The following is a 21,042-nucleotide window of genomic DNA, read 5'->3' on the forward strand; positions in this document are numbered from 1 at the left end:
CTACACTGATCAAAATTATCATATCTGCTCTCCATTATATACAAGACGAAATTTGACCGAATTCTGACCCTCTGCAGTTAGCTTGCATTTTGACTCTAATTCACGTTGTCTTCCCGAAAGCAGAATTGGGGCCGTCCCTCCCAGCAAAGACCTCCCGGATTTTGCTCTTCGTGATACTGCCTTTCTGACTCTCCGCAATTAGCCTGCATTTTGACTCCTATTCCCGTATAGAGCATGTGAGTACATACTATATGTACAGATATGAATACACGATGTCTTCCGGAAGTCCTCTTCATGAAGCACAATGACCTGAGTGCGGCCGTCCTGGTGCCGACGCAGGTCAGAGGATTCATTGCTATTGTGAGGACAGACTTCAAATATGTCAAAAGGACAGCACAAGGCAGATGAAGTCTGAGGCGGTGACTTGTGAATTGCGTTTGGTTGACGTGTATCACAGCCCGGCAAGAAAAATGGCCACAGCTGTATTCTGTCGCAACTTCTTGGTTGTAATATTTGGACCATAGGCGGGGAGTTCTTCATCTGCTGGAGAGGGTCGGGTATGACGAGGCCCCCCCCTTCATACACAGAGGTCGGGCAGGGTGTTGGGGTGTCCATGTCGTCATGTTGTGAGGCAAATTTTTACAGGTTTTACACGTTTCCATGCTCACTCGCATGAAACACGCTATTCTTAGGATATCCTTCGAAATGTTCATCTTGAGTGTCAACTGAGTAGATTTTAGGATGAGTTAATAACTGCAGTAACACTAATAAACAGCATAATTAATTAAAAATAACTGCAGTATGTGGCCATGAGATGGCGCCGATGGCATGCGACAAAATGACAAAACCCACAAAGGATCATGCAAAGGATTGAATGGACAGTGTGGCGCGAGCCTTGAACGCGTTTATAAGAAATCGGTTGGAACTTTAAATCATGAGCTTGAGCTTATTTTTTATTTTTCTGTGTGTTCGTGTGCTCGATATGCGAAATGATGTTATGGAAGTCGCATTTCAATATGCGTCTTTTGCTCGTCAGCTGTGGGAGTGGTAATGGTACCGCAAATCAGTGTTGATAGTTTTACTCAACAAACAGTGAAATTTGATCGATTAGTTTTTGTGTGCACACCACTATATTGCAAGAACATTAATTGTACGACGCTTCGGAAAGCGCGCCACTTTCATGCATACATGCGGTGATCCGCGCAGAGAAACTGTGTTACGCGGTGAAGCGCGTTGTGCAGCGATGCTTTCTATCATTATTAAACAAAAACGAAGAAAGATATGAATTTTTTTTGTGACGAGCACATACAGACTTTATACAGCACAATAAATGAAAATACACATGCGGGGGCGCATCACAAAACCTGTCGCCGCTCAAAGTAATCGAGCCTCTTTCGCTACATTACTTTTAAGCTTTGAAACTAATCTTTTACGTCATTGTTACGTCAAAATGATGTAGGGTCACGGTCTGAGAGGCTGCGAAGGAAAACTAGAGATAATTTCCATTGAAATGGGCGGGATCTAAGGGCAGAGTATTTCGTGGCAGCCCCACCCTACAGCTGGTTACGTAAAGTAATCGAGGTAGATTAGTTTTGATGAGGATAGGGCCCCTGCTCTGTTCTTTCAAGGCTAGACCAACGAAGGTTAGTAGCATTAGTGTTGGTTACTTATGGCTAGGAGGTTAGTGCCGGAAGTTAACAGCGTGGTGGAAAATGGACATCTTTCAGTGGGAAACAACAAGAAGTCAATCGGATGTTGTGTTACCTGCTCTGAATTCTTCTTGATTGGCTGCCCTGTCTGCCCTATACATCCATTGGTAAGAGGATGACCAAATGAGGTATCGTTATTTTCTGTCGGCTTTTTCATCTGAAAAAAGAACATGAAAAGTTAGACCAAGTGCAAGTAAGCTGTAGTGTGACTAATTTGCTCCAAATTTTGTGACCTGGTTGTGCAGAAACCCCTCTGGTATATGTTTGTGTCCAATAAGCACTAATGTACTAATAAGTGTTAATGCGCAATCGGATCACCGCTCTATGGCACGTTCCTCGCCATTTATTAGCTTCGCGTTTGCTCCGCCCTCCTCAGCGCAATGCCACCGGCCCTCCAATGGTCATGGTGCGCATTCCTAGCCTTATCTTACACTGTTGAAACAAAACATCACCACCTAACACTGCATGTAGCCAACCGACAGCGTTCTGTATCATGACTTGCTGAAAAAGGTGTACGCCTCTTTTGGACACTTTATGTAAAATGCAAAGTGTGCAGATTATGCAAATTCTTTCCTAAAATCAAAACACAATGGCATTGTACAATGTTACCTTACATCAGCCACATTCATATCCCAACAGAAAACTGCGTTTAGTGTTCTGCTCACTCCAGCTGATGTTAAATTTTGGATGCCGGTTCAGTGCATGTCTACAGGGCATGGATAAGTTGTAAGTCGAATTGTTTTAGGCTGCAATGATTTCCACTACAATTGCTGAAAAACAGGCCAAGTGACAAGTGAATTGCATACAAGTAACGTTGTAGTCGATGGGACTAATAAACACAGAAAAACAAACACAAGGCTGGTCGCATACTTCTCACTGCTGGTGCCTTTTCTTCAACTGACATCATTCAACTGAATACAAGTTTAGTATTAACACAGCACTTACAAAGCTCCAAATTCGAAATACTTTTGTGCCAATGCTCTCTTCATTCATTTGTCCCACATGACAGTGAAGGCCTATCCCCATAAGCGCGGTATAGTTGCACACTTGGTCGTCATCAGCGATCTCTTCCTCATTTGGAAGCACATAAGATTTTTTTTTTCAACGCAGACAAAGCATATATTTGCGTCATTCTATAATATTTCCCGGCGCCGATGGTCGTAGGCGCGCGGGCTCACTGGGGAACGCCGCGTTAGCTCTCACCCAGCAAAGCACACCATGTGGTGGCTCGCCTGTTGTGGTGGTCATGGGTGGAGCCAACGCGAACTTGCGAATATGCGACGTGGCTGTGAACACGCCCCTGACTATTCAACAGCCTCCCACGCAGCGCGGGTGAGGGCGGAGAAAACGCGAACTCGCGATGATACGAAATGGCGAGGAACAAGACACTGGTTGTTGCTTGCATGCAGGTTAGTATACAACACAACCTGAAGTAAAAATGAAAAAAAAAAGTCTGAAACAGATCCACATTTCGAATTGCTCCACAGCGGCTGTCAGATGTTTCTATGCGGCCCCTCAGCTTCTTACCTGTTTGTAGTCTGTGATGAACTTCATCACCTTGTCACTGATATAGAAGAGATAGATTCCAGAAAAAATTATCAATGACTTCCAAAGGTAGTCATGTTCACTGTCCTCTCCCACCAAGTTGAAGGCCTGAAAACAGCAGAAACAGTGAAAAAATTGATTTTGCTTTCTGAACAATAGCACTGTGTGAGTGTCATGCGAATTCATCATGGCAACCGGCCGGCACACCGAACAAGTTTGGCGAAGCGGGTGTCGCGAGTAGAAAACTAAATTTTGCGAATGCAGCCACATGTAATGACGGTTGTCCATAACTTTCATGACTTTTCATAACATATGTCGCAGTTTCTTTTTGTGCGGCGCTTAGTTGTTCACCCAGCACGAGGCTTTGCTAGGACGCCTGACTGCCTCAATGGTGTTTCAAGACTTTCCATCGACAGGAGGAACATCGGAGTCAACGGCGATTGAAGGTGGCCGTGTAGCAGAGCCTATACCCATTCAGTGCAATCGCCATTGCCCAAATGGCATTCAATGGCCCTTAAAATACTCTTGCGACAAAGGTACAATTTTGTCCCACACCACACGGCTACCATAGTTCTGCGTCGCTTCCGAAGCACGACGTGTCTAAGCAATTTGTGCCCGGCCACCAAGTTGCTGGCGGCCCGGGTCCGAATCCGTAACCTAGGACACGTTGCACACTGATCGGCCTAGGTCGGTCCCCTTTTACATTGTGGACGAGCCATCGGAAAAAATATCGTCTTGGCCCAGCTTTGTCTACTATTATCCTCTTTCCTTGTCAGCGTTCATAATACGGCGAAATAGGGTCCCCTTTGGAATTCACTGCGATTACTGCTTTCGTAAGGCCTTTTAGTCAACTTAGTTTACGCGATTGCTGTATTAGTAGTGAATATGCCGTGGCAGAACTTGCACCCAGCGGGCCGTGACACGGCCGTGACAGCGTGACAAGACGCCATGGAAACAAAGCCACAGGACAGCGACGACGACGAGATCTCAAGTGCGAATTCAGGTGGAGGTCAGGTTTAATCGCAGTGCAGATACAGGTGGAGTTTATATCTGCGCAGCCACCGGCTGTTCGGTGGTTTACCCAGAATCCCAAGCACGAGGGGGGGGGGGGGGGCGTGCAAAAAATTGGGGGTCATAATTACAGTTACGTGATAACGGCTTTACGTATCATTACCGACATGTCTCTAAAGCTGAAATAGCAAGGTGAAAAAGTTCGAAGGTCTCGCCAAACATTTGGGGGAGTGTTGGGAATTTAGGGGAGGGGGGGGTTCTCACTGAGGATGTTGCTGAAAGGAGCATTCCCACTTATTTCTTTGCTTTCTTACAAGCAATGACAATTTGTCTTGAGTGCGAATTAAGGGGTTTAATCGCAAATCTGCTGTTCACATATAGTCGTAGTCGTGCTGCGTCACGCAGTGACGTTTCAACCTCACTCATTTTCTTACAGAATGACGGAAGGGATATCTACGACACTTGAAGGTGCACAGATCGAGGACCTCTGTCGCACCCCATAGGTCAGAATGAATGACTCTTCTTGTGCAACCTGCCGCAACCCTATTGAAAAATCCCGTATGAGACTCATATGGTTCCTATATCAGTTTGTATGGTTCCCGTACAGATTCGTATGGGTCTATATTAATACATATGGACCGCGTATGAAGTCATATGTAGGCAATATGGCATTCTTATGGGTACCGTACGGAGTCATATGGAGTCAATATGATACTTATGTGGGCCTCGTATGAAGTGATATGGGACCGTATATCACATATCTTTCACCCATATGAAGTGATGTGGCAGCAATATGGGTTCCATACGACTTCGTATGTGACAGCAATAGTACACATTGGATGATTGGTTGGATGATGTCGCTTTTTGCTGAGAATACAATTAGTTATACCCTAACATGGATTTCTCCTGCTTTTTAACCTGTTCCCGTACTCAAAGTATCGATTCTTCAGGTATTTATCTGGAGTACACGGATAGCCTGCTCATCATCCATCAGCACATATAGGACAAATTCGGAGCGCCGTCACTCCCGCGGCGTTTGTCGGATTCACGCCAAAATTTGCGTCCAAATAGGTCTCGAATAGTTCTATGATCGGCCAAATCACACCGCGGTCGGGTCTTTAGCGGTTCGGAAACTGTGGGTGAAGACGCGTTCGCGACGCTCTTTTTGCAATTTTGGGGTCCGTTTTAGGAAGGAAGCTCGCGTTCGACGATGTTCATTTTTTTGTAACATGCTCTACATGACGTACTAAACGTGACAAAATTGAGCGCAGCTCTGTAACTTTAGCGGTTCTCCAGTTCCCGGTTTCCGTGTTTGCATTCCTCACGATACATGTGACGGGCGGCCGCATTTTCCTAAAACCGCCCCAGTTACAGCTACATAGTCGTGTGTAACGTAGTTTTGAAGGTCTCGGTGTGCTCTTTTTAATCGAGTTTGCCCTATAGGCCCGAAAAGTTTCGTTCTCCAAGATAAGATATTGGCTTTGTAGTTTTTCGACGCCGGCGTGCTGGGTGACGACGCCCCGAAACGCTTCCCGCTGTTCAGTGCTGTAACTTGCTTACCTAACGCCCGATTTACCCAAAATTTTGTGTGTGCATGCTCCGTACCCCGCACTACAAGTTTCCGATTCGGACCACCCGTCAATTTCCAGCGGTTAGGGCGTCATTCCGAAAATTGCTGACGCCGACTCCCGTTCTGCGACATTTGTCTCAGTGTTTGGGTTCGAACCCCACGGCAGATCCGAACCTCCCTCTGACGGGCACACGTGCTCAAAGCGGGCAAGGTGTAGGAACTTGCGACACCTTTTTATCTCCCTCCGTTCTCTAGTTAGGATCCCGTGGCAACGGCGGTTTCCTTATACATGGGGCGCGGGGCATTTTTTTCGATATTGGGTGTTTCTTGGCGTAGGAAGGTGAATGAGGTCTCGTTTTGACGGGGAAAACGTCCTCTTTCCGATAGCATTGTTGCCGTGCTCGCGCCGATTTCAGTTGTCTTGATATAGCACGAAGAGCGCCGCGACAGTGGCGCCCCCGATGCCACACTCTGCATCCGCCACTGCTCTCAGTCGACGTTGAGCACCGGAGGTGAGCGGACGCGTGTTGTCGTCGTTCCTGTTCTGGGTGCTTCGGCGTGGCGTTGGTGGCTCGGACTGTTCTGACTGTGTGTTTGTGCCTTGCTAGTGATGTCTGGACATGTTTCTCTGTTTGTACGCCTTGGAAGATACGACCAGAAGCCGTTGGATTTCGTGAATGGAAGGTTAGTGTTGAGGTTGCTGTGTCATGATTCATGCACGGTTTGCTTGGTAACATTCCTAGCGTGTGGGTTCCTATTACTTTATGCACTCAGTGTGATTTCTACCCTCTTGAGTCCTGTTACCTTGTGCTGAACTCATTGTGGTCGTTGCCGTAGTCGTTAACCGATATCGTCACTTAACATCGGGTGAAGACGTCACATGTGATGCTTCATTGGCCTGTTACAAATGTGGAATCTTTGAATTTCAGACGCTTTTGACAGATTTGTTTCTGTGCACAAGACAAATGGGCTGTCGCACTCCCGACGTAGGAAATGAACACACACGTCGCTGAGATCTTAAAAGACAAAGTAAGTTAAGCTACAGGTTATTGCAAAGATTTTTACTGAGTTGTGTTTCCTGCGAAACAGGTAGGGTGTGCACTTCACCCATGCAACTCCAATGTCTGCTTCATGGCAGTGCAAGCTTTTACAACCGTGCCCTTGAATGTAACAAGCCAAATAAACTGGATAACAGAGAAAAGTTTCCTGGTTCTTTTGCCACTATGTTCGCGTAAAGCTACCCAGCTTATCATACCTACATTTTTCTAAGATATGTACTGCTTTCACAATGTATCCTCCCCTTTGGTGCTTTGTGTGTAGGTGGATTTTGGTTCCCCACTATGTGTCAACCCTGTATAACCTTCACTCCGTATCGTGATACGACCGTTACCCGACCAGCGGCTTCTTCAACGTGGTACATAACCTTATGCTCTCTGCGCCCCGTATAAGCGGTCTCATAATTCCGTTGTGGCTCACACAATCACGTGGGTCTATGGGTCACATGATAATTGTATGGGACACATTTATACGGGATTGTTGGATATGGAGATTCTCATACGGGCCATATGAGGACCCCGTATGGTCTATATAACTCATATGTCCATATGACACATAACCCCATGTTCAATAATGCCATATATATGGGACCCGTATTTATTCGATATGGGTTTTTTCAATAGGGAATTAGTCAAGGAAAAACGTACCGACGGGGCTTTCACTGCCCCTTTAAAAAAGGAACGTTTGTAAACTGACAAAATATCATGTTTCGTCCAGGAAGTTAGCGAGGTAAAAGCGACCATGTTAAAAGCAGTGTTTGCTCAAGTGTGAGAAATATAAAGGGTGAGCACTTCGCACTGACTGTGCACGTCACGCCAAGAATAATTCAAGGATTGGCTTACCGACCCTGGTTGTAAAATTTTCGCACAGAATAGAATAGACATAATGTTGTTACCTGAGGAATGAGGTGGAAGAGTGCACTGCCAAGAAGAGAGCCTACAGCCAGACCCTGGAATACCATCAACAAGGTGTGGTACAGAGTGCTGCTCAGGAAGGGTACAATTACAAGTCCTGCCAGGGAGCAGCAGCTGATCACCAGCACCGACAACATGCCGAATCCCCACACTGAAAAGAGAACCAAACAAATTGTTCGCAACAATAATGTTCGTCGTTTGTGAACCACTCAAATGAACAACGACAACTACTACACAAAAACAACAACTTTATTACGGGATGATGGCTGAGGAGTTTCATCGCCGGGGGCGATACTCTACCCCATTACTACGACACGAATGACGATGAGATGAGGTGTTTCACCGCAGCAATTGCGGTACCATATCTCAGTGCATGTGGGTGTGGGATAATATGTGAGTGAGATGGCAATGAAAAAGATGAAGCATACACACACGCATGGCACACGCAAATGAGATATCACACACGCGGGTGCGTCGTAACAGATGGGGATAGTAGTTCGTCCGGTCGGTCACCGGAGATGTAGTGCTGTAAAGATCACATATCCGCATTCATGGCAAAAGTTCGGAGGTCAGAGGAGGTCAAGCAGACTGGTAGACGTCAAGAATAGACGAATGAGTGCAGGCATTGACGGTGCTGCACAGGGTTAGAACAAGGACCCAAGATTGCGGCATGGCTGTGCGGCTTGTTGTTTATACTGGGGTCATTCTACGCGAAAGGATCCAACGAGTGCGCTCGACCTACCACCATTCGAGCCGAAAAAAAAATCGTGGCACCTCCAAGGGATGTATAATGTCATATGGCAAAATATTTATGCTCTAGTAGTAACCGTTGTCGCGGCAGGAGCCATTAAAGGGGGAGTTCCTTGTAGAAACCACCAATCACCCGAAAGTTAGTAGCGACGCTCCGGGACCTCCTAGAAACATCGGATTTGTTTTAAACCGTAGAAGGTGATCTATTTTATAATCGCAGCGAAATTGCCGCCTTTTTACATTCCCCCGTCATTACTTACGGAACTCGTCACGAACGCAATTTTTGTGTACTTTTGCGAATTTTTTACACCAGCTTTTTCGTTGGTAGCCCTCGTGATGCTGTTCATGCAAAAAAAATCGTCTGAACTGAGGGTGTAGTTGGTAATGTAATAAAAATTGGTAAAGTAGTCATTTTTAGCTAAATCTTCAATGTTCGGAGGCGTAATTCGGAATGAGGAGGTCGGTTTGGAAAAATAATGTTTCCGTCATTGTATGCGACGGACCTTCCCATACAAGATATAAAAAAATCTCGAGTGTATCTTTTGATAAGCGCGAGAAACAGTATCAACAGTATCTAGCATTTAACAGTTGTCACCCGCGTCATACTAAACTTGCCGTCCCTTACAGCCAAGCACTTCGATACAGGCGCATCTGTTCCAGTGACGATGACTTGGACAGAAATCTAGCTGAACTTAGGGAAACATTCATCGGTCGTCAATTTCCACCTAGCTTAGTTGACGACGCACTAAACAAAGCCCGCAGAGCAGATCGCAAAGCTCTGTTCCAAAACCACAAACGCATGTTAGATAATGGTTCCGTAAACCTCATCTTAACATTTAGCAGCAATATTCCAAGCTTTAACAGTATACTAAACCGCCACCATAGTATCCTTCTCCAATCGGAGCGCATGTGACAAATTTTCCCTCAGCCACCGCGGGTAACCTACAGGCGCGCGCGCAACCTGCATGATAATCTATTTAGCTCTAAGGTTAGCCAAGCAGCGCATCAACGAAACGGCTGTCACCCGTGCGATGGTCGCAGGTGTCAAATATGCAAATTAATGCAAAGCACCGAAGTACTTAAAAGAACTAATTCCAATTTTTCCGTCAAAAGTAATGGTGACTTCGACTGTAATTCATCTAACGTCGTTTATGTCATTCAGTGCGGCATGTGCCAAGCACAATACGTATAGGTCAGACTAAAACATCATTTCGGATCAGGTTCAACAACCACCGATCTGACGTTACAAAAAAGCCAAACCTCCCGGTCTCTCGCCATTTCAAACAACCAGGTCATTCACTAAATAATGTGTCACTTTTTATTCTCCAGTCAAATTTTAGCTCAGACGGTGCAGGGAACAACGCGAACCTTATCTCATTTACAAATTCCAATCAACCATTAACGAAGATCTGGGAGCACTTTCAACGGTAAGAAATCCGGCCGCCTAGATGAGCTACACTTTTCGTTTCTTTTCTGTCTTTCTTTATTTTATTTATTTATTTATTTATTTATTTTTTCAGCAAAGTTTGAAGCAGCGCTCACCCTGCCCCGAAATTTTCCCCAGACGGACAGTGACCTACGGCGAATGACTTGACCCTCTGGAATCTTCCCGAATCTGACTCACTGACAAACGCCTGTGGCGTGCCCGTACCGATTATGACGTCATGTACGAAACCTATTCCAGGCTACGGTCCCACTCATCACCCGAAAAGTGTCATTTTCACTCAGTTAGGTTCGTCAGGTCAGTCAGGTTACACGGCTTCTCGGCAACTTACGTGAAATATGTTGGTACCGTTGGAAAGCTTGTTCTTTGGGCAAGCTAAGCCAAGAACTCGTTTTTTTATGTGATGATCAGCTGTCGCGTTATAAAGCGAGAAGGACGACCATATCTTCCATTTTTTGTGTTTTTCAGTCAAGGATGATGCGAACACGAAAAGAGATAGCGCTGTCAATCTTTTTTCAAAGTGACCTTGCACAGTATGCAAAGGAAAGTCAAGAACGTGTTTAGTCGCGTAAAGCGTCATAAATTGATTATTGCCTATCAAATTTAAGAAAAAAACGCTACTTTTACACTTGCCATAAAAGGCTATTCTGTACTCATTCTCGGCTGAAAATATGATCAGCGGGTGGGTAATTATCAGCAGGAGTGATGTCCAAAGTTTTATCGGAAATGAAAGAATAATAAATAAACTAGCGTGGTTCAAAATCGCACACCTAAATACACAGAAACGCAGAAAATGTGGTGACTAGCGCCATCTGCCGTACGAGTTTGAAACCAGCGGCAGCTTCGCGTTGCAAGAGGTTGCCGAGAGATGGCACGGGTTCATATGTGCTGATCACGTGATCACGTAGCGGTTCTCTGACCCCCCTGACTTACGAAACGTTGGCCCCGTGTGTGATCCCGTATACGCAGGTTCCTGCCGCGTGTATTTTTGTTGATCGTACGGTTATATTGTGTCAATTTGGCTGAATTTCGTGCTGAGGAGCTGCATTATTCTCCGTTGGGTGTGTACACAGCACCAAGAAAAGAAGGAAAATGCCGAAAATTGTCTGCGGAAGAAATGTTTCCTGGAAGAAACGTCCCCGGAAAAAAATGTCCCCTGAGGAAAATTCACTTTTGGTACGCGTGGACTGGTTGACTTCGGACGTTGACTTTTTACTATATGGGACGGTGTGAATGTTTGGATTTTTGAGCACCGAAGCGAGTAATCGTATATCCTATTCCATTTCCTAATCAAATATGGAATTCAATGTTCGAATTCCAAATCGAATTGATACTTCTACTAAACTGAATATATTTGAAGAGACCCGGCACATGGAGAACAAAAAAAGAGTAAGCGCTATACTTACGCATACATATACGTACCGTACATGTTTGTATTCCAATATATGTTGTATATGTATCCAATTACGGTTATTCAACGAGTAGCTTAATTTATTCGTATTCAATTCCATTTGAAAATGACTATTCACACATAGCATTTCTTTGCCTAGGTAGTCGCTGTGGGTCAGTTTTAGTGAATTTACTTCTTTGTGTCTTGCAACAATGCGGCCTGTACAGTCATGGGGCTCCCGAGATGTGATACCGCTAGACATATTGAAATATATTTTTGTCTGTCAATTTTGTTGCTTTCCCCCCGCATTTTATTTCCCTCTTTACACATCACCGTGTACGTCGATCTGCGCACTTCTAAAAAAGAACTTGACATGCTCCTGGTCATTTCGAATGACGTCTTCTCTCCTGATTTGTTGAAACTGGACGTCGTACTACTTTCTGTGACACTTCACATTTGTGCTAATTAGCAGAGAAAATGTTTTTCCGTGTTAGCGCTGCGAAGCAACTATTGCTTCGCAGAAACAATACGCGGTGTACAGGCGTGGACAGAGGACAGCAGGAGGGTGGGTGACAGGGGGCTAGTATGCGTCCTGGGTTGACTTCAGGGCTAAGTGAGCCGACATTCGTCAGGAAAGTCCGATGGAAAACCCAAGAAAAACCTCAGAGAGCACACCTGGTGACAGGATTCGAACCCGTGTCACGTTGTATCAACGAACGTGAAATTGATTACAGTGTATTCCCTACGAGAAATCGCAAGTGAAAGTAGGTCGAGCTTTCAAAGTAAAAACCCTTAGTAAGTGCTTAGGAATTTTAGTATTTATTTTGAGCCAGAGGACTTCAAGACCTGCAATATCGCAACCGGGGATTTCGCAAAAATTCCACGCGTACCAAAAGTGGATGTTTCTCGATGGCACATTTTTTCCGGGGGACATATTTTCCAGGGGACATTTTTTCCGGGAACATTTTTTCCGGTTCCCTCAGAGCACGCGCGTCTTTGTCTCGTTCCTTTTTCTTTCCAACTAGTTTCTTTGTTTTCTACATGTGGGGGAACTGAACGAAGAACCGGAGCATGAAAGGAGGGGGCACCACGGTAAATGTTTATTATGTAGGCAAGGGGAAGGAGTGCTGGCGCATCCATTTTGCTACGAGGAATTTTTATCGTATGATAACTCAAATGCAATTTCTTGGATTGAACTCTGAAATATGTAGACGGATCCTCCGTTTACTCGCAAATACAACGATCGTCTCACGGCAAACTGTGGGCAATCATGTGAGCAAACTGTGGGCAACGCCGGCCAGCAGGCTGACAAGATCACAGACGTTTTTACCAGATGTACGTTTTTTTGTATTTGCGTTCACGCTTTTCTGCTTTTCATAACCGATTGTGCACCCTGATGCTTTGGAGAATTGTCTTTGCGTAACAGTAAAATCCCGAGACGAGGGACGACGAAAGGCAAGGGATGATAAATTGGCGTTCGATGAAACGGCGTTGGGTAAAATGTCCCAGTCGAAATGACGAAATGAAAACCCCGTCACATTTCCCTGTGCCGTTTCCCTAATGTATCAATTTCGCGTGTGACGTTGTCCCGGTATACGTTCCGCAGTACGCTGTATTCCAAAGAGAAAAATAATGTAACTACTAAAATGCTACTGCATTCTCGTACTGTAGTGTCGACTGTATCTGCTTGGCTGGTTGGTTATGTGTATCAAGCGTAACACAACATCATAGAAACAAAGCACAACGAACCATTGCGCATCATTTGCCGCCATGCTTTTCACCGAGTCTGAGTTCCCGATTTTTCTATTAGCGAAAAAAAGAAAAATGACAGGAAATGGGGAAATCTATTTTTCCCTTTTTTACACGCGCCTTTCTACATTCACAACTGCAGATTTCCGGAAACCCACCCAAGAACGTTTCCGAAGTGTTTTTGACGAGTGGTCGTTGCTCAAAACAAATGAGAGCAGCATGAAAAGTCTACTCAGCAGCGATAATACCGAAATCAGTTGAACCCTGGGGATATCGTCTGCGCCATGGTCTGCGAACGAAGTGCGGAATAGGGAGCCTCCATGGGTTGCTGCGGCTTCTCCGCTTTTCAGGGAGGAGACACCCTTTAACCATGCCAACGCCGCCTTTCCTCCTCGCCCTCGCGCGGAGCGCGCATTTTGACTCCCAACTTGCTACGCGCTGCCCATTGCCGGCTGTGCATTTTGCGCGTTCGAGCGGCCATCCGGCACATGTACACGCAAGTGATTGCATTTCTTCTGTATTTTAGCGTCATTGTATGTTTTGGGAACGAATATCGCAACTCATCCCTCCGGAATTTTAAATCCAGCGTGGAACAAGCGTGTCAGAACAGCCTCTATTTCTACTGAAATCGGTCGTTCCACGAGTCATATCCTCGTGTAATACCAGCGTTCCGTCCCATTTTTTCTGCGTGTACCACGTTCGGGTCACAGTTCTTTTGCATTGCACTTTACGCATGAATATGCTCCTTCTTTCTTTTCTCTAATGCTCAGTTCATCTCCGTATTGTTGGTATGAGGTCGTTGGTCTGTCGGCTCAAGAGCTAGGTCACGAACCAGCTCGCTCTTGTTTGAGTAGTTCCTATTTGATTGAGCAAATACATTCGGTTGGTGGACGAAGACCAGCGTGCGTGGAGATCTGCAATGCGCATTACTCGCATGATACGTCGTGCAGCAAAATTCCATGGTGCTGTGTGCCCAAGTGTGCCAATCACTCTCGGAAACGTGCGCGTTTGTATCGCTTCCCAGCATCAAAAAAGCGGAAAGAGGTTTGGCTCGCGCAAGTAAAGAGAGCAGAATGGGAACCAACAAGGAGCTCGTACGTGTGCGAGGTAAGCAAGCACCTTTGCAGCGTGCGGTGTGTACGGTGTATTCTGGTTGCTCAGTGGTTATTTACGTTAAATTAAATTACGTTAAATCTCCGGAAAGTCACAACAAGCTCATTGAGCTTCGTGAACACGTACCATGTGCAATGAATCTTCGGTATATTTCGGGCAGCGTGCAGCGTACAATGTGAAGAGGCATTCACTGCGATATCTGCTTCGAAACGCATTTATGCGATGCAGTCACCTTTCAAGACTGTGTCGACTTTTATTCATAATAACGTGGACAATAATCTTCCGGCTTGTGACCCAACACAAAGAAGAACTATATCATGTGATCGTGGACAAATTTGTACAACTGCGATTGAGGGTGCACTTGCGACAGGAGCATGTCGCTAAAACAACATCGTTTTCAAGTAAAACGGCACCAGTGCGACCTACGTTTGCATTTTTTTCTTTCTATTTCTATTCTATCCTATTGAATGAGATGCTGTAATAAAATCTGCTTGCAATTAACATATTTCTGTTGTCTATACACATTCCCATGCTTACTATTGTAAATCGTTGGTCGAGACACGACTGCGTGTGCAGGTGCAGTGATGTGTTTAGACAAACGTTACAAAGCATTCACAACATATTTTACAACCCATGGCCAGCTCTACTAGTATATATGACAGTTTTGCCATGCCACTATCCCTCATTCCGCTTTTACCCTCTTCCTGTCGCGAAAAATCGGGAAAAACGCAAACCCACCGCTGACGCCCAATGCGATGTGGGAGTCAAGATGGCGGCGCTCGTAGCAGACGACGGAGTTGTCGCCTCCCTGAAAAGGGGACGCACATGGAGGCTCCCTAGTGCGGAAGTGACAACAGCGCTCTGCCGGCGATTTCAGCTGAATTCGTGCTTTCTCGGCGACGCATCGTGGTGGACGAACACAAACACGACAGACACGGACGGCGTTCAACTAGCAACCCAGGTTTATTTGACACAAATCCTCCCTACCGCTACCCGCGGGGGGCGTGTTTCTAGACAAAGGTGACGTCTTCCTTTGATGAGTTCCAACCAACATGCTCTTTACCTTCTACGTAGTGCTCCACGGAGCAGCGGATAGATCTGAAATGACCAGCGTGTAACCAGTGTAACAGTCCGTTACGCGAGACCTGGAAATAGAGCACCTCACGGGAGATTGGCATCCACTGTGCTGCTGCAACCGGGTCAACGTGACACATGGCCACAGGACGAACGACCGAGGAAAAACAACGAGAATGCGCACGCGTTGACATTACTTCGGTTGTTGTATCTCATGTCTCATTGTAAGAGAGAATCACAGGGGAACGCAACAAAGCTGTTGTTTAGAGCTTGACTCTTGAGTGTCTCTTCGCTTGTATTTCTGACATTCTTGCAAGGTTTCCACAGAGTAACATATTGACTTTGGATCGAAACAACTGTTGTGGACAGAACTAAAAATCGTAGCATCCTATTTTTGCCCCTAGTAAGCAATGCGTGCGTGTACAATGAACGATTGCGGCATTTCGTACAACAGCTGTTTCGTTGCAATCTTTTCGCTACGCGACGGACAAGCAGCCCTGCTGTCAAATGACATATAGAACTGTATTCGTTATTATTATAATACTTATCACAATGAAACTGCGATTATCACAATAGGCTCAAATCATAACAATTGCGCCCTTCGCTGCGCATGACGAATCAACTTCGGTCTCCCAGTGCCACTGACAACTTCTATGACAGCGAAGCCTGCTAGGGGCGGAAAGCAGGCTGTTACAAAACAATTGTCAGTGCTAGGCGTGAATACTATTGCCCAGAGAGAAAAGAATATAAGCCAATCCCCTTCCCCAGAGCACGCGCGTCTTTGTCGCGTTCCTTTTTTCTTTCCAACTAGTTTCTTTGTTTTCTACATGTGGGGGAACTGAACGATGAACCGGAGCATGGAAGGAGGGGGCACCACGGTGAATGTTTATTATGTAGGCAAGGGGAAGGAGTGCTGTCGCATCCATTTTGCTACGAGGAATTTTTATCGCATGATAACTATCTTGCAATGCAAATGCAATTTCTTGGATTGAACTCTGAAGTCTGTAGACGGATCCTCCGTTTACTCGCAAGTACAACGATTGTCTCACGACAAACTGTGGGCAATCAGCGCCGCGTAATGCGAAGGAGACGACTGAAATAAACTAGTGAAATGACCACATTTCGTGGCGAAAGATCACACCTCTCGTCATCTCACAAAGCGATAACACGAATCGCAGCCAAATAGAAAAAAAAAAAGTTATCTTCATCTACTAGCAGTGGCGTAGCCATGGGGGGGGGGGGGGGAGGGGGGCTCGAGCCCCCCCCCTACCTGCCACGGACCGACCCACACAAATCGTGCAAACCCAAGAACATAATATATGGGGGGGGGGGGGTGGACCAGTGTGACGATCGCGAAAGTTCTTGCAGTTTATGGCGTCTATCTAAGAAGCACTCTTGAATGGTTTTCAAAGTATGAGCTTTTCAAAAAACCTCCAATCTCGTGACACCACCTCGTTGGTCATGACAGCCTATACATGTAATCGTACTGTGAACGTCTACATCAACTATTTTCGTTCCTTTTTTTAATCCTCAGTTTGCAGTGTGCACAAGTATGTGTGTGTTGTCGACACAGGATCAGTGGGGAGGGGGGGGGGGGCGAGTTTTCGTATCGAGCCCCCCCGACCTTGGAGATCTGGCTATGCCACTGCCTACTTGTGCCGCAGCTACAATGCCGAATACGGACAGGCTACATAGCGTATAATTGTCGACTTCCCTATTTTACTTCGGTTATGCCATTCCCTTGATTCTTATCATTTTGTGTGCGCACTGTGAGTTGAACTTCTAGTTTCAACAGAATTGGTAATTTCATAATTCATTTCAAGAAATCCTGTTTCTGTAAGCTGTATTGAGATAAAACTGCTACCGATCGGCACGTGAACAGACTCTTCACAGCTGACTGCAATTATTTAGTATTTGCGTCCATTTTTTTATGACGGTTGTTTGACCATTTTGCATTTCAGATATATATATATAGATATATATATATGTATGTATGTATGTATGTATGTATGTATGTATGTATGTATGTATGTATGTATGTGTGTGTGTGTGTGTGTGTGTGTGCGTGTGTGTGTGTGTGTGTGTAAGTCAAACGTCGCCATGCCAGTACTGGACAGCTGTTTCGGCCTTCTTGGGCCTCATCAGCAGTACGCAGGCAGGCAACGTTTGAACAGATGGCGTCAGAAGGTCACTTAACACGTGATTCCTCCAGTCAGGGTGAGATTTTTTTTTTGATTGCGTGTTAGCGCCGCGAAGCAACTGTGGCTATGAGCGACGTACAGATGTGGACAGACGAAGAGAGGACAGCAGAAAGGAGTGGGGGACAGGGGCGTTAGTATGCGTCCTGGGCCGACTTCATGGGCCCAAGTGCCTGAAAGCCCAGTGCAATATATACACAAACATACCTATTCTACCGATGACGTATTTATTAGCTCTAAAACTGAATAACATTATTATTATTATTCTGTCTTTATCTTTGTTGGAAAGCCACCCGGCACACAGTAGACATATTGTGTGTATAAGATATCCCTATCTGGAACTAATTACGGCAATCAGCTGGTATCTCGTATTCTTCCCACGGTTTTAAATACATACTATATTGGAGGTGTAAACGTAAATGATCTTTCGGTAACCGCATTACGGACGTTATTTGTTGAGAATTATCTGGCTATTTAGTTTGTATGTAGTTAGTATTGTTAATTATTTCGTATCAAAATTGTCATAGCCTAAGTTCATGAAATCCTTATCACTTTTGCTTTGTACCTTATGATATCTGTCGGCACTCGAGAGTAACCCTTTGAGGTACGTGCCTTTGTCATGTGGCTATATTGCCGCTTTTTTAACCATATTCCCCTTATAAATATGTATTCTATTTATTTGTTTTTTTTATTTTTTGTCAGATCTGAAAGAAATCGTTTGATTTGATTAGATTTAGAAGTATCAATGTTCCGAATATTATATGGCCGTTAGACATTTAGTATTACAAATATTCTGAATTTTGAATTACTTTCAGTCAAGATTTAGATGCATAAATATTCAGAATTTCAAATGAATTAGTTTCAATCTCAATTAACGTATCAGTCTGTCTCAATCAACAAACGGGAAGCTACGTCCAAGACGCCGTTAAATCCTCCCTATTCCAACGTGTCAATACATCCATACTGTGCTGTTTCATCCAACGAACCATCACATCCGACGTGCCGTTACATCCATCGGAGGATGGACTGGCAACTTGGACATAATAACTCGTTGATTGTAGTGGCCCGATACCTCCCGCGCGGACACTTCCTCCCCGCCTAATATTTGCAAACATGTCGTCCCATCCTTTCTGCATTGCGCCAGTTGTTGAGCTTTCCGCCAAAGGATAAGTGTCTTGATTTCCCCGATAAATTCAGGATGATGTAACATCCGACTGGTGGTGTCAAAACACCGATCCACACGACACATATCAGCAGACGACGTCGTGTGCATCAATGGCCCTTTCCACGTTCTCCTCTCCCTATACCGTAGCTCTCACTGAAGTAAACAGAGTTGATCACTCGCAATCACTTGCACAGTCAGCCTCACGTGGTCTTCTTGTGCAAAGAGCAATGTGACTAGCCTCCAAAATCTCCGATGTGGAGATACGGCCTTTCTCGCAAGAATTCGCCTATTGCCGCAGCCGGACGAAGAAGCGACAGTCTTATCGTTCGCGTTTCCCGGAACCTCTATCTTCGGGTCCTTCAGATTATTTATTCGATGTACTATGTAAGTGCTGCCGCTCACTTGTGGATGTTTGTTTACCGACCTCCACGCAGCGTTCTAAATTGTTCCGAATGACGAAATTATGGTGTTTCTTTTAACTTCGGAGGACATTTTCAAACGGGAATTTCCTGGGTTTTCCAGGGAAATTATGTCACCAGTAGTGCGCACTACAGAGCACATCGAACGTGATCTATGATTCGCATCTCTGACTAGGGTTGCCACTATGCCGGTATTATACCGGCACAGCCGGTTATTTGCTCGCTCTGCCGGTTGGCGGTAGGAAGATGATACCGGCAGCCTTTTGCCGGTATTTGTGGCTCAACACCTTTCATAGGGGCTTTTACAGGGTTTTCCTTTCAACATTCCACTACAGCTTGAATAAATCTGGAGCACCGACCCAACTCCGTAGTCAACAGTCGTTTTCTTAGTTATTCATTATTATTATCATTGTTGTCTTGAGCGAGTACGCTGGTTCCTTCTTTTCTCTCTCTATGTATACTCTCCCCCACTCACCCACATTGCCATTCCCGCGAACATTTCCTCCTCTCCCTCAGCCGGTATTTTTCACTACGAAAGGTGGCAACCCTATCTCTGACAGAGTTTCCGTGCGTCGTCCTAGTGCACCCCCCACCCCCCTACGTCTCTTCTACCAGCGCATGGGTCACGGCTTATCCTAGGCACGAGGCTGAACTATTAAAAAATCCAGCGTTCATTCCCAGTGCATACACTTGACAAGCAAGCGTGTAGGGAAACATTATCATGAATAGTGCATCTATAGAAAATATCCACCTAACTATATGTTTCGTTGATAAGCCCCAAGCGAACAGACTGAACATTTTCACTTTTTTTTTTTTTTTCACGAAGTCTCGTTTATTTGCCAACTTATTGTTTCCCAAATCACTTATCTTAAAAGCAACAAAACAAAAGGCATCTACGACGCTGAGCATCTTTTCCCAGCACAGTATACGTCAGGTGGCACCCTCACTGCATGTATAAGAGATAACATGTGTGTGCAATATGCATGAAATATGATGATGACCTTCTCGATGGTATTTTACCTCAGGTTACTTTTACAGCGACAGCTGTTAAGGGCATACGGGTCAATCTTGTCCCATATGTCGCATCGCCGAAACACAGAAGAGAAGAAACAATGAGAAGGTAATGTTAGGGTGAACGCGGAACCTCAACGATGAAAGGGACCAAGCAAGACGTGGCTGACGGTAATGCTCACACAGGTTTAAAATGAGAACAAGTGTCACGAGATACGCGGCTGGCTCAGCACTCAGCTGATTAAACACATGTGCTGCCCCCCATGAACGACACATTGTCAATATTATTAACACTCCCCCTCAATGTGCCGCCACCCAGTGTTCTGTGAATTAACGAAGACCTAACTGCTCGGAATGCTGAAGAGTTCTCTTTCCGTTCAGGACCTTCGTCATGATGTCAGCGTGATTATCTGATGTCTTAACATACTCCCAGTCGCAACTTTCCTTCTTCAATCTTTTCACGGAGGAAAAAATGACGGAGCTCAATGTGTTTGTTTCGCTCTGATGTCACTTGACCGCGACTGCTATCGCTCCCTGATTATCCACGAACAGAGTATGGGGTTCTTTTATAAATTCGCTTGCTCCCAGCTCTTCAGTAAAGAGTTGTAGCAACATAACTTTTTTGGCTGCATGACACATTGCAAGGAGTTCTGCCTCTACAGTCGATAAAGCGGTTGACCTCTGCTTCTTGCTGCTCCAGGAGACAGTTGCTCCAGCCATGGTGAACACGTAACCGCTAAAAGATCGTCTGTCCACGCAGTCACTTGCCCAATCTGGGTCAGAAAAAGCCTTCATGCAATTTCCTGTTCTCTGGAACGTTAATACGTAGTCCTTCGTTTGTTTGACGTAGCGCAGAATATGTTTCACGCCATTCCAGTGTTCTCCGGCTGGGTTCTCGTTGAACTGACTCATGTAGGCCGCAGA

At 45.4% G+C, this 21,042-nt stretch overlaps 1 protein-coding gene and 1 long non-coding RNA gene across 2 annotated transcripts in view; one reads left to right on the plus strand and one right to left on the minus strand.

The window, feature by feature from the left end:
• LOC135391334 (metal cation symporter ZIP14-like) overlaps positions 1-21,042 on the minus strand; it is a 109,695-nt gene that overhangs the window by 49,225 nt on the left and 39,428 nt on the right. The window contains exons 3-5 of the mRNA XM_064621574.1: positions 7,787-7,956; positions 3,237-3,362; positions 1,765-1,866 (exon numbers count right to left, since the gene is read on the minus strand). Coding sequence (XP_064477644.1) covers positions 1,765-1,866; positions 3,237-3,362; positions 7,787-7,956 — 398 coding nt within the window. The remainder of the gene's footprint in view (positions 1-1,764; positions 1,867-3,236; positions 3,363-7,786; positions 7,957-21,042) is intronic.
• Positions 6,349-7,066, plus strand: LOC135391335 (uncharacterized). Its single transcript, XR_010421907.1, has 3 exons — positions 6,349-6,519; positions 6,765-6,864; positions 6,925-7,066. It is a non-coding gene; the product is annotated as an uncharacterized LOC135391335 (long non-coding RNA).

This window comes from Ornithodoros turicata, chromosome 4 (genome assembly GCF_037126465.1).
Source record: "Ornithodoros turicata isolate Travis chromosome 4, ASM3712646v1, whole genome shotgun sequence".
Classification (NCBI taxonomy): domain Eukaryota; kingdom Metazoa; phylum Arthropoda; class Arachnida; order Ixodida; family Argasidae; genus Ornithodoros; species Ornithodoros turicata.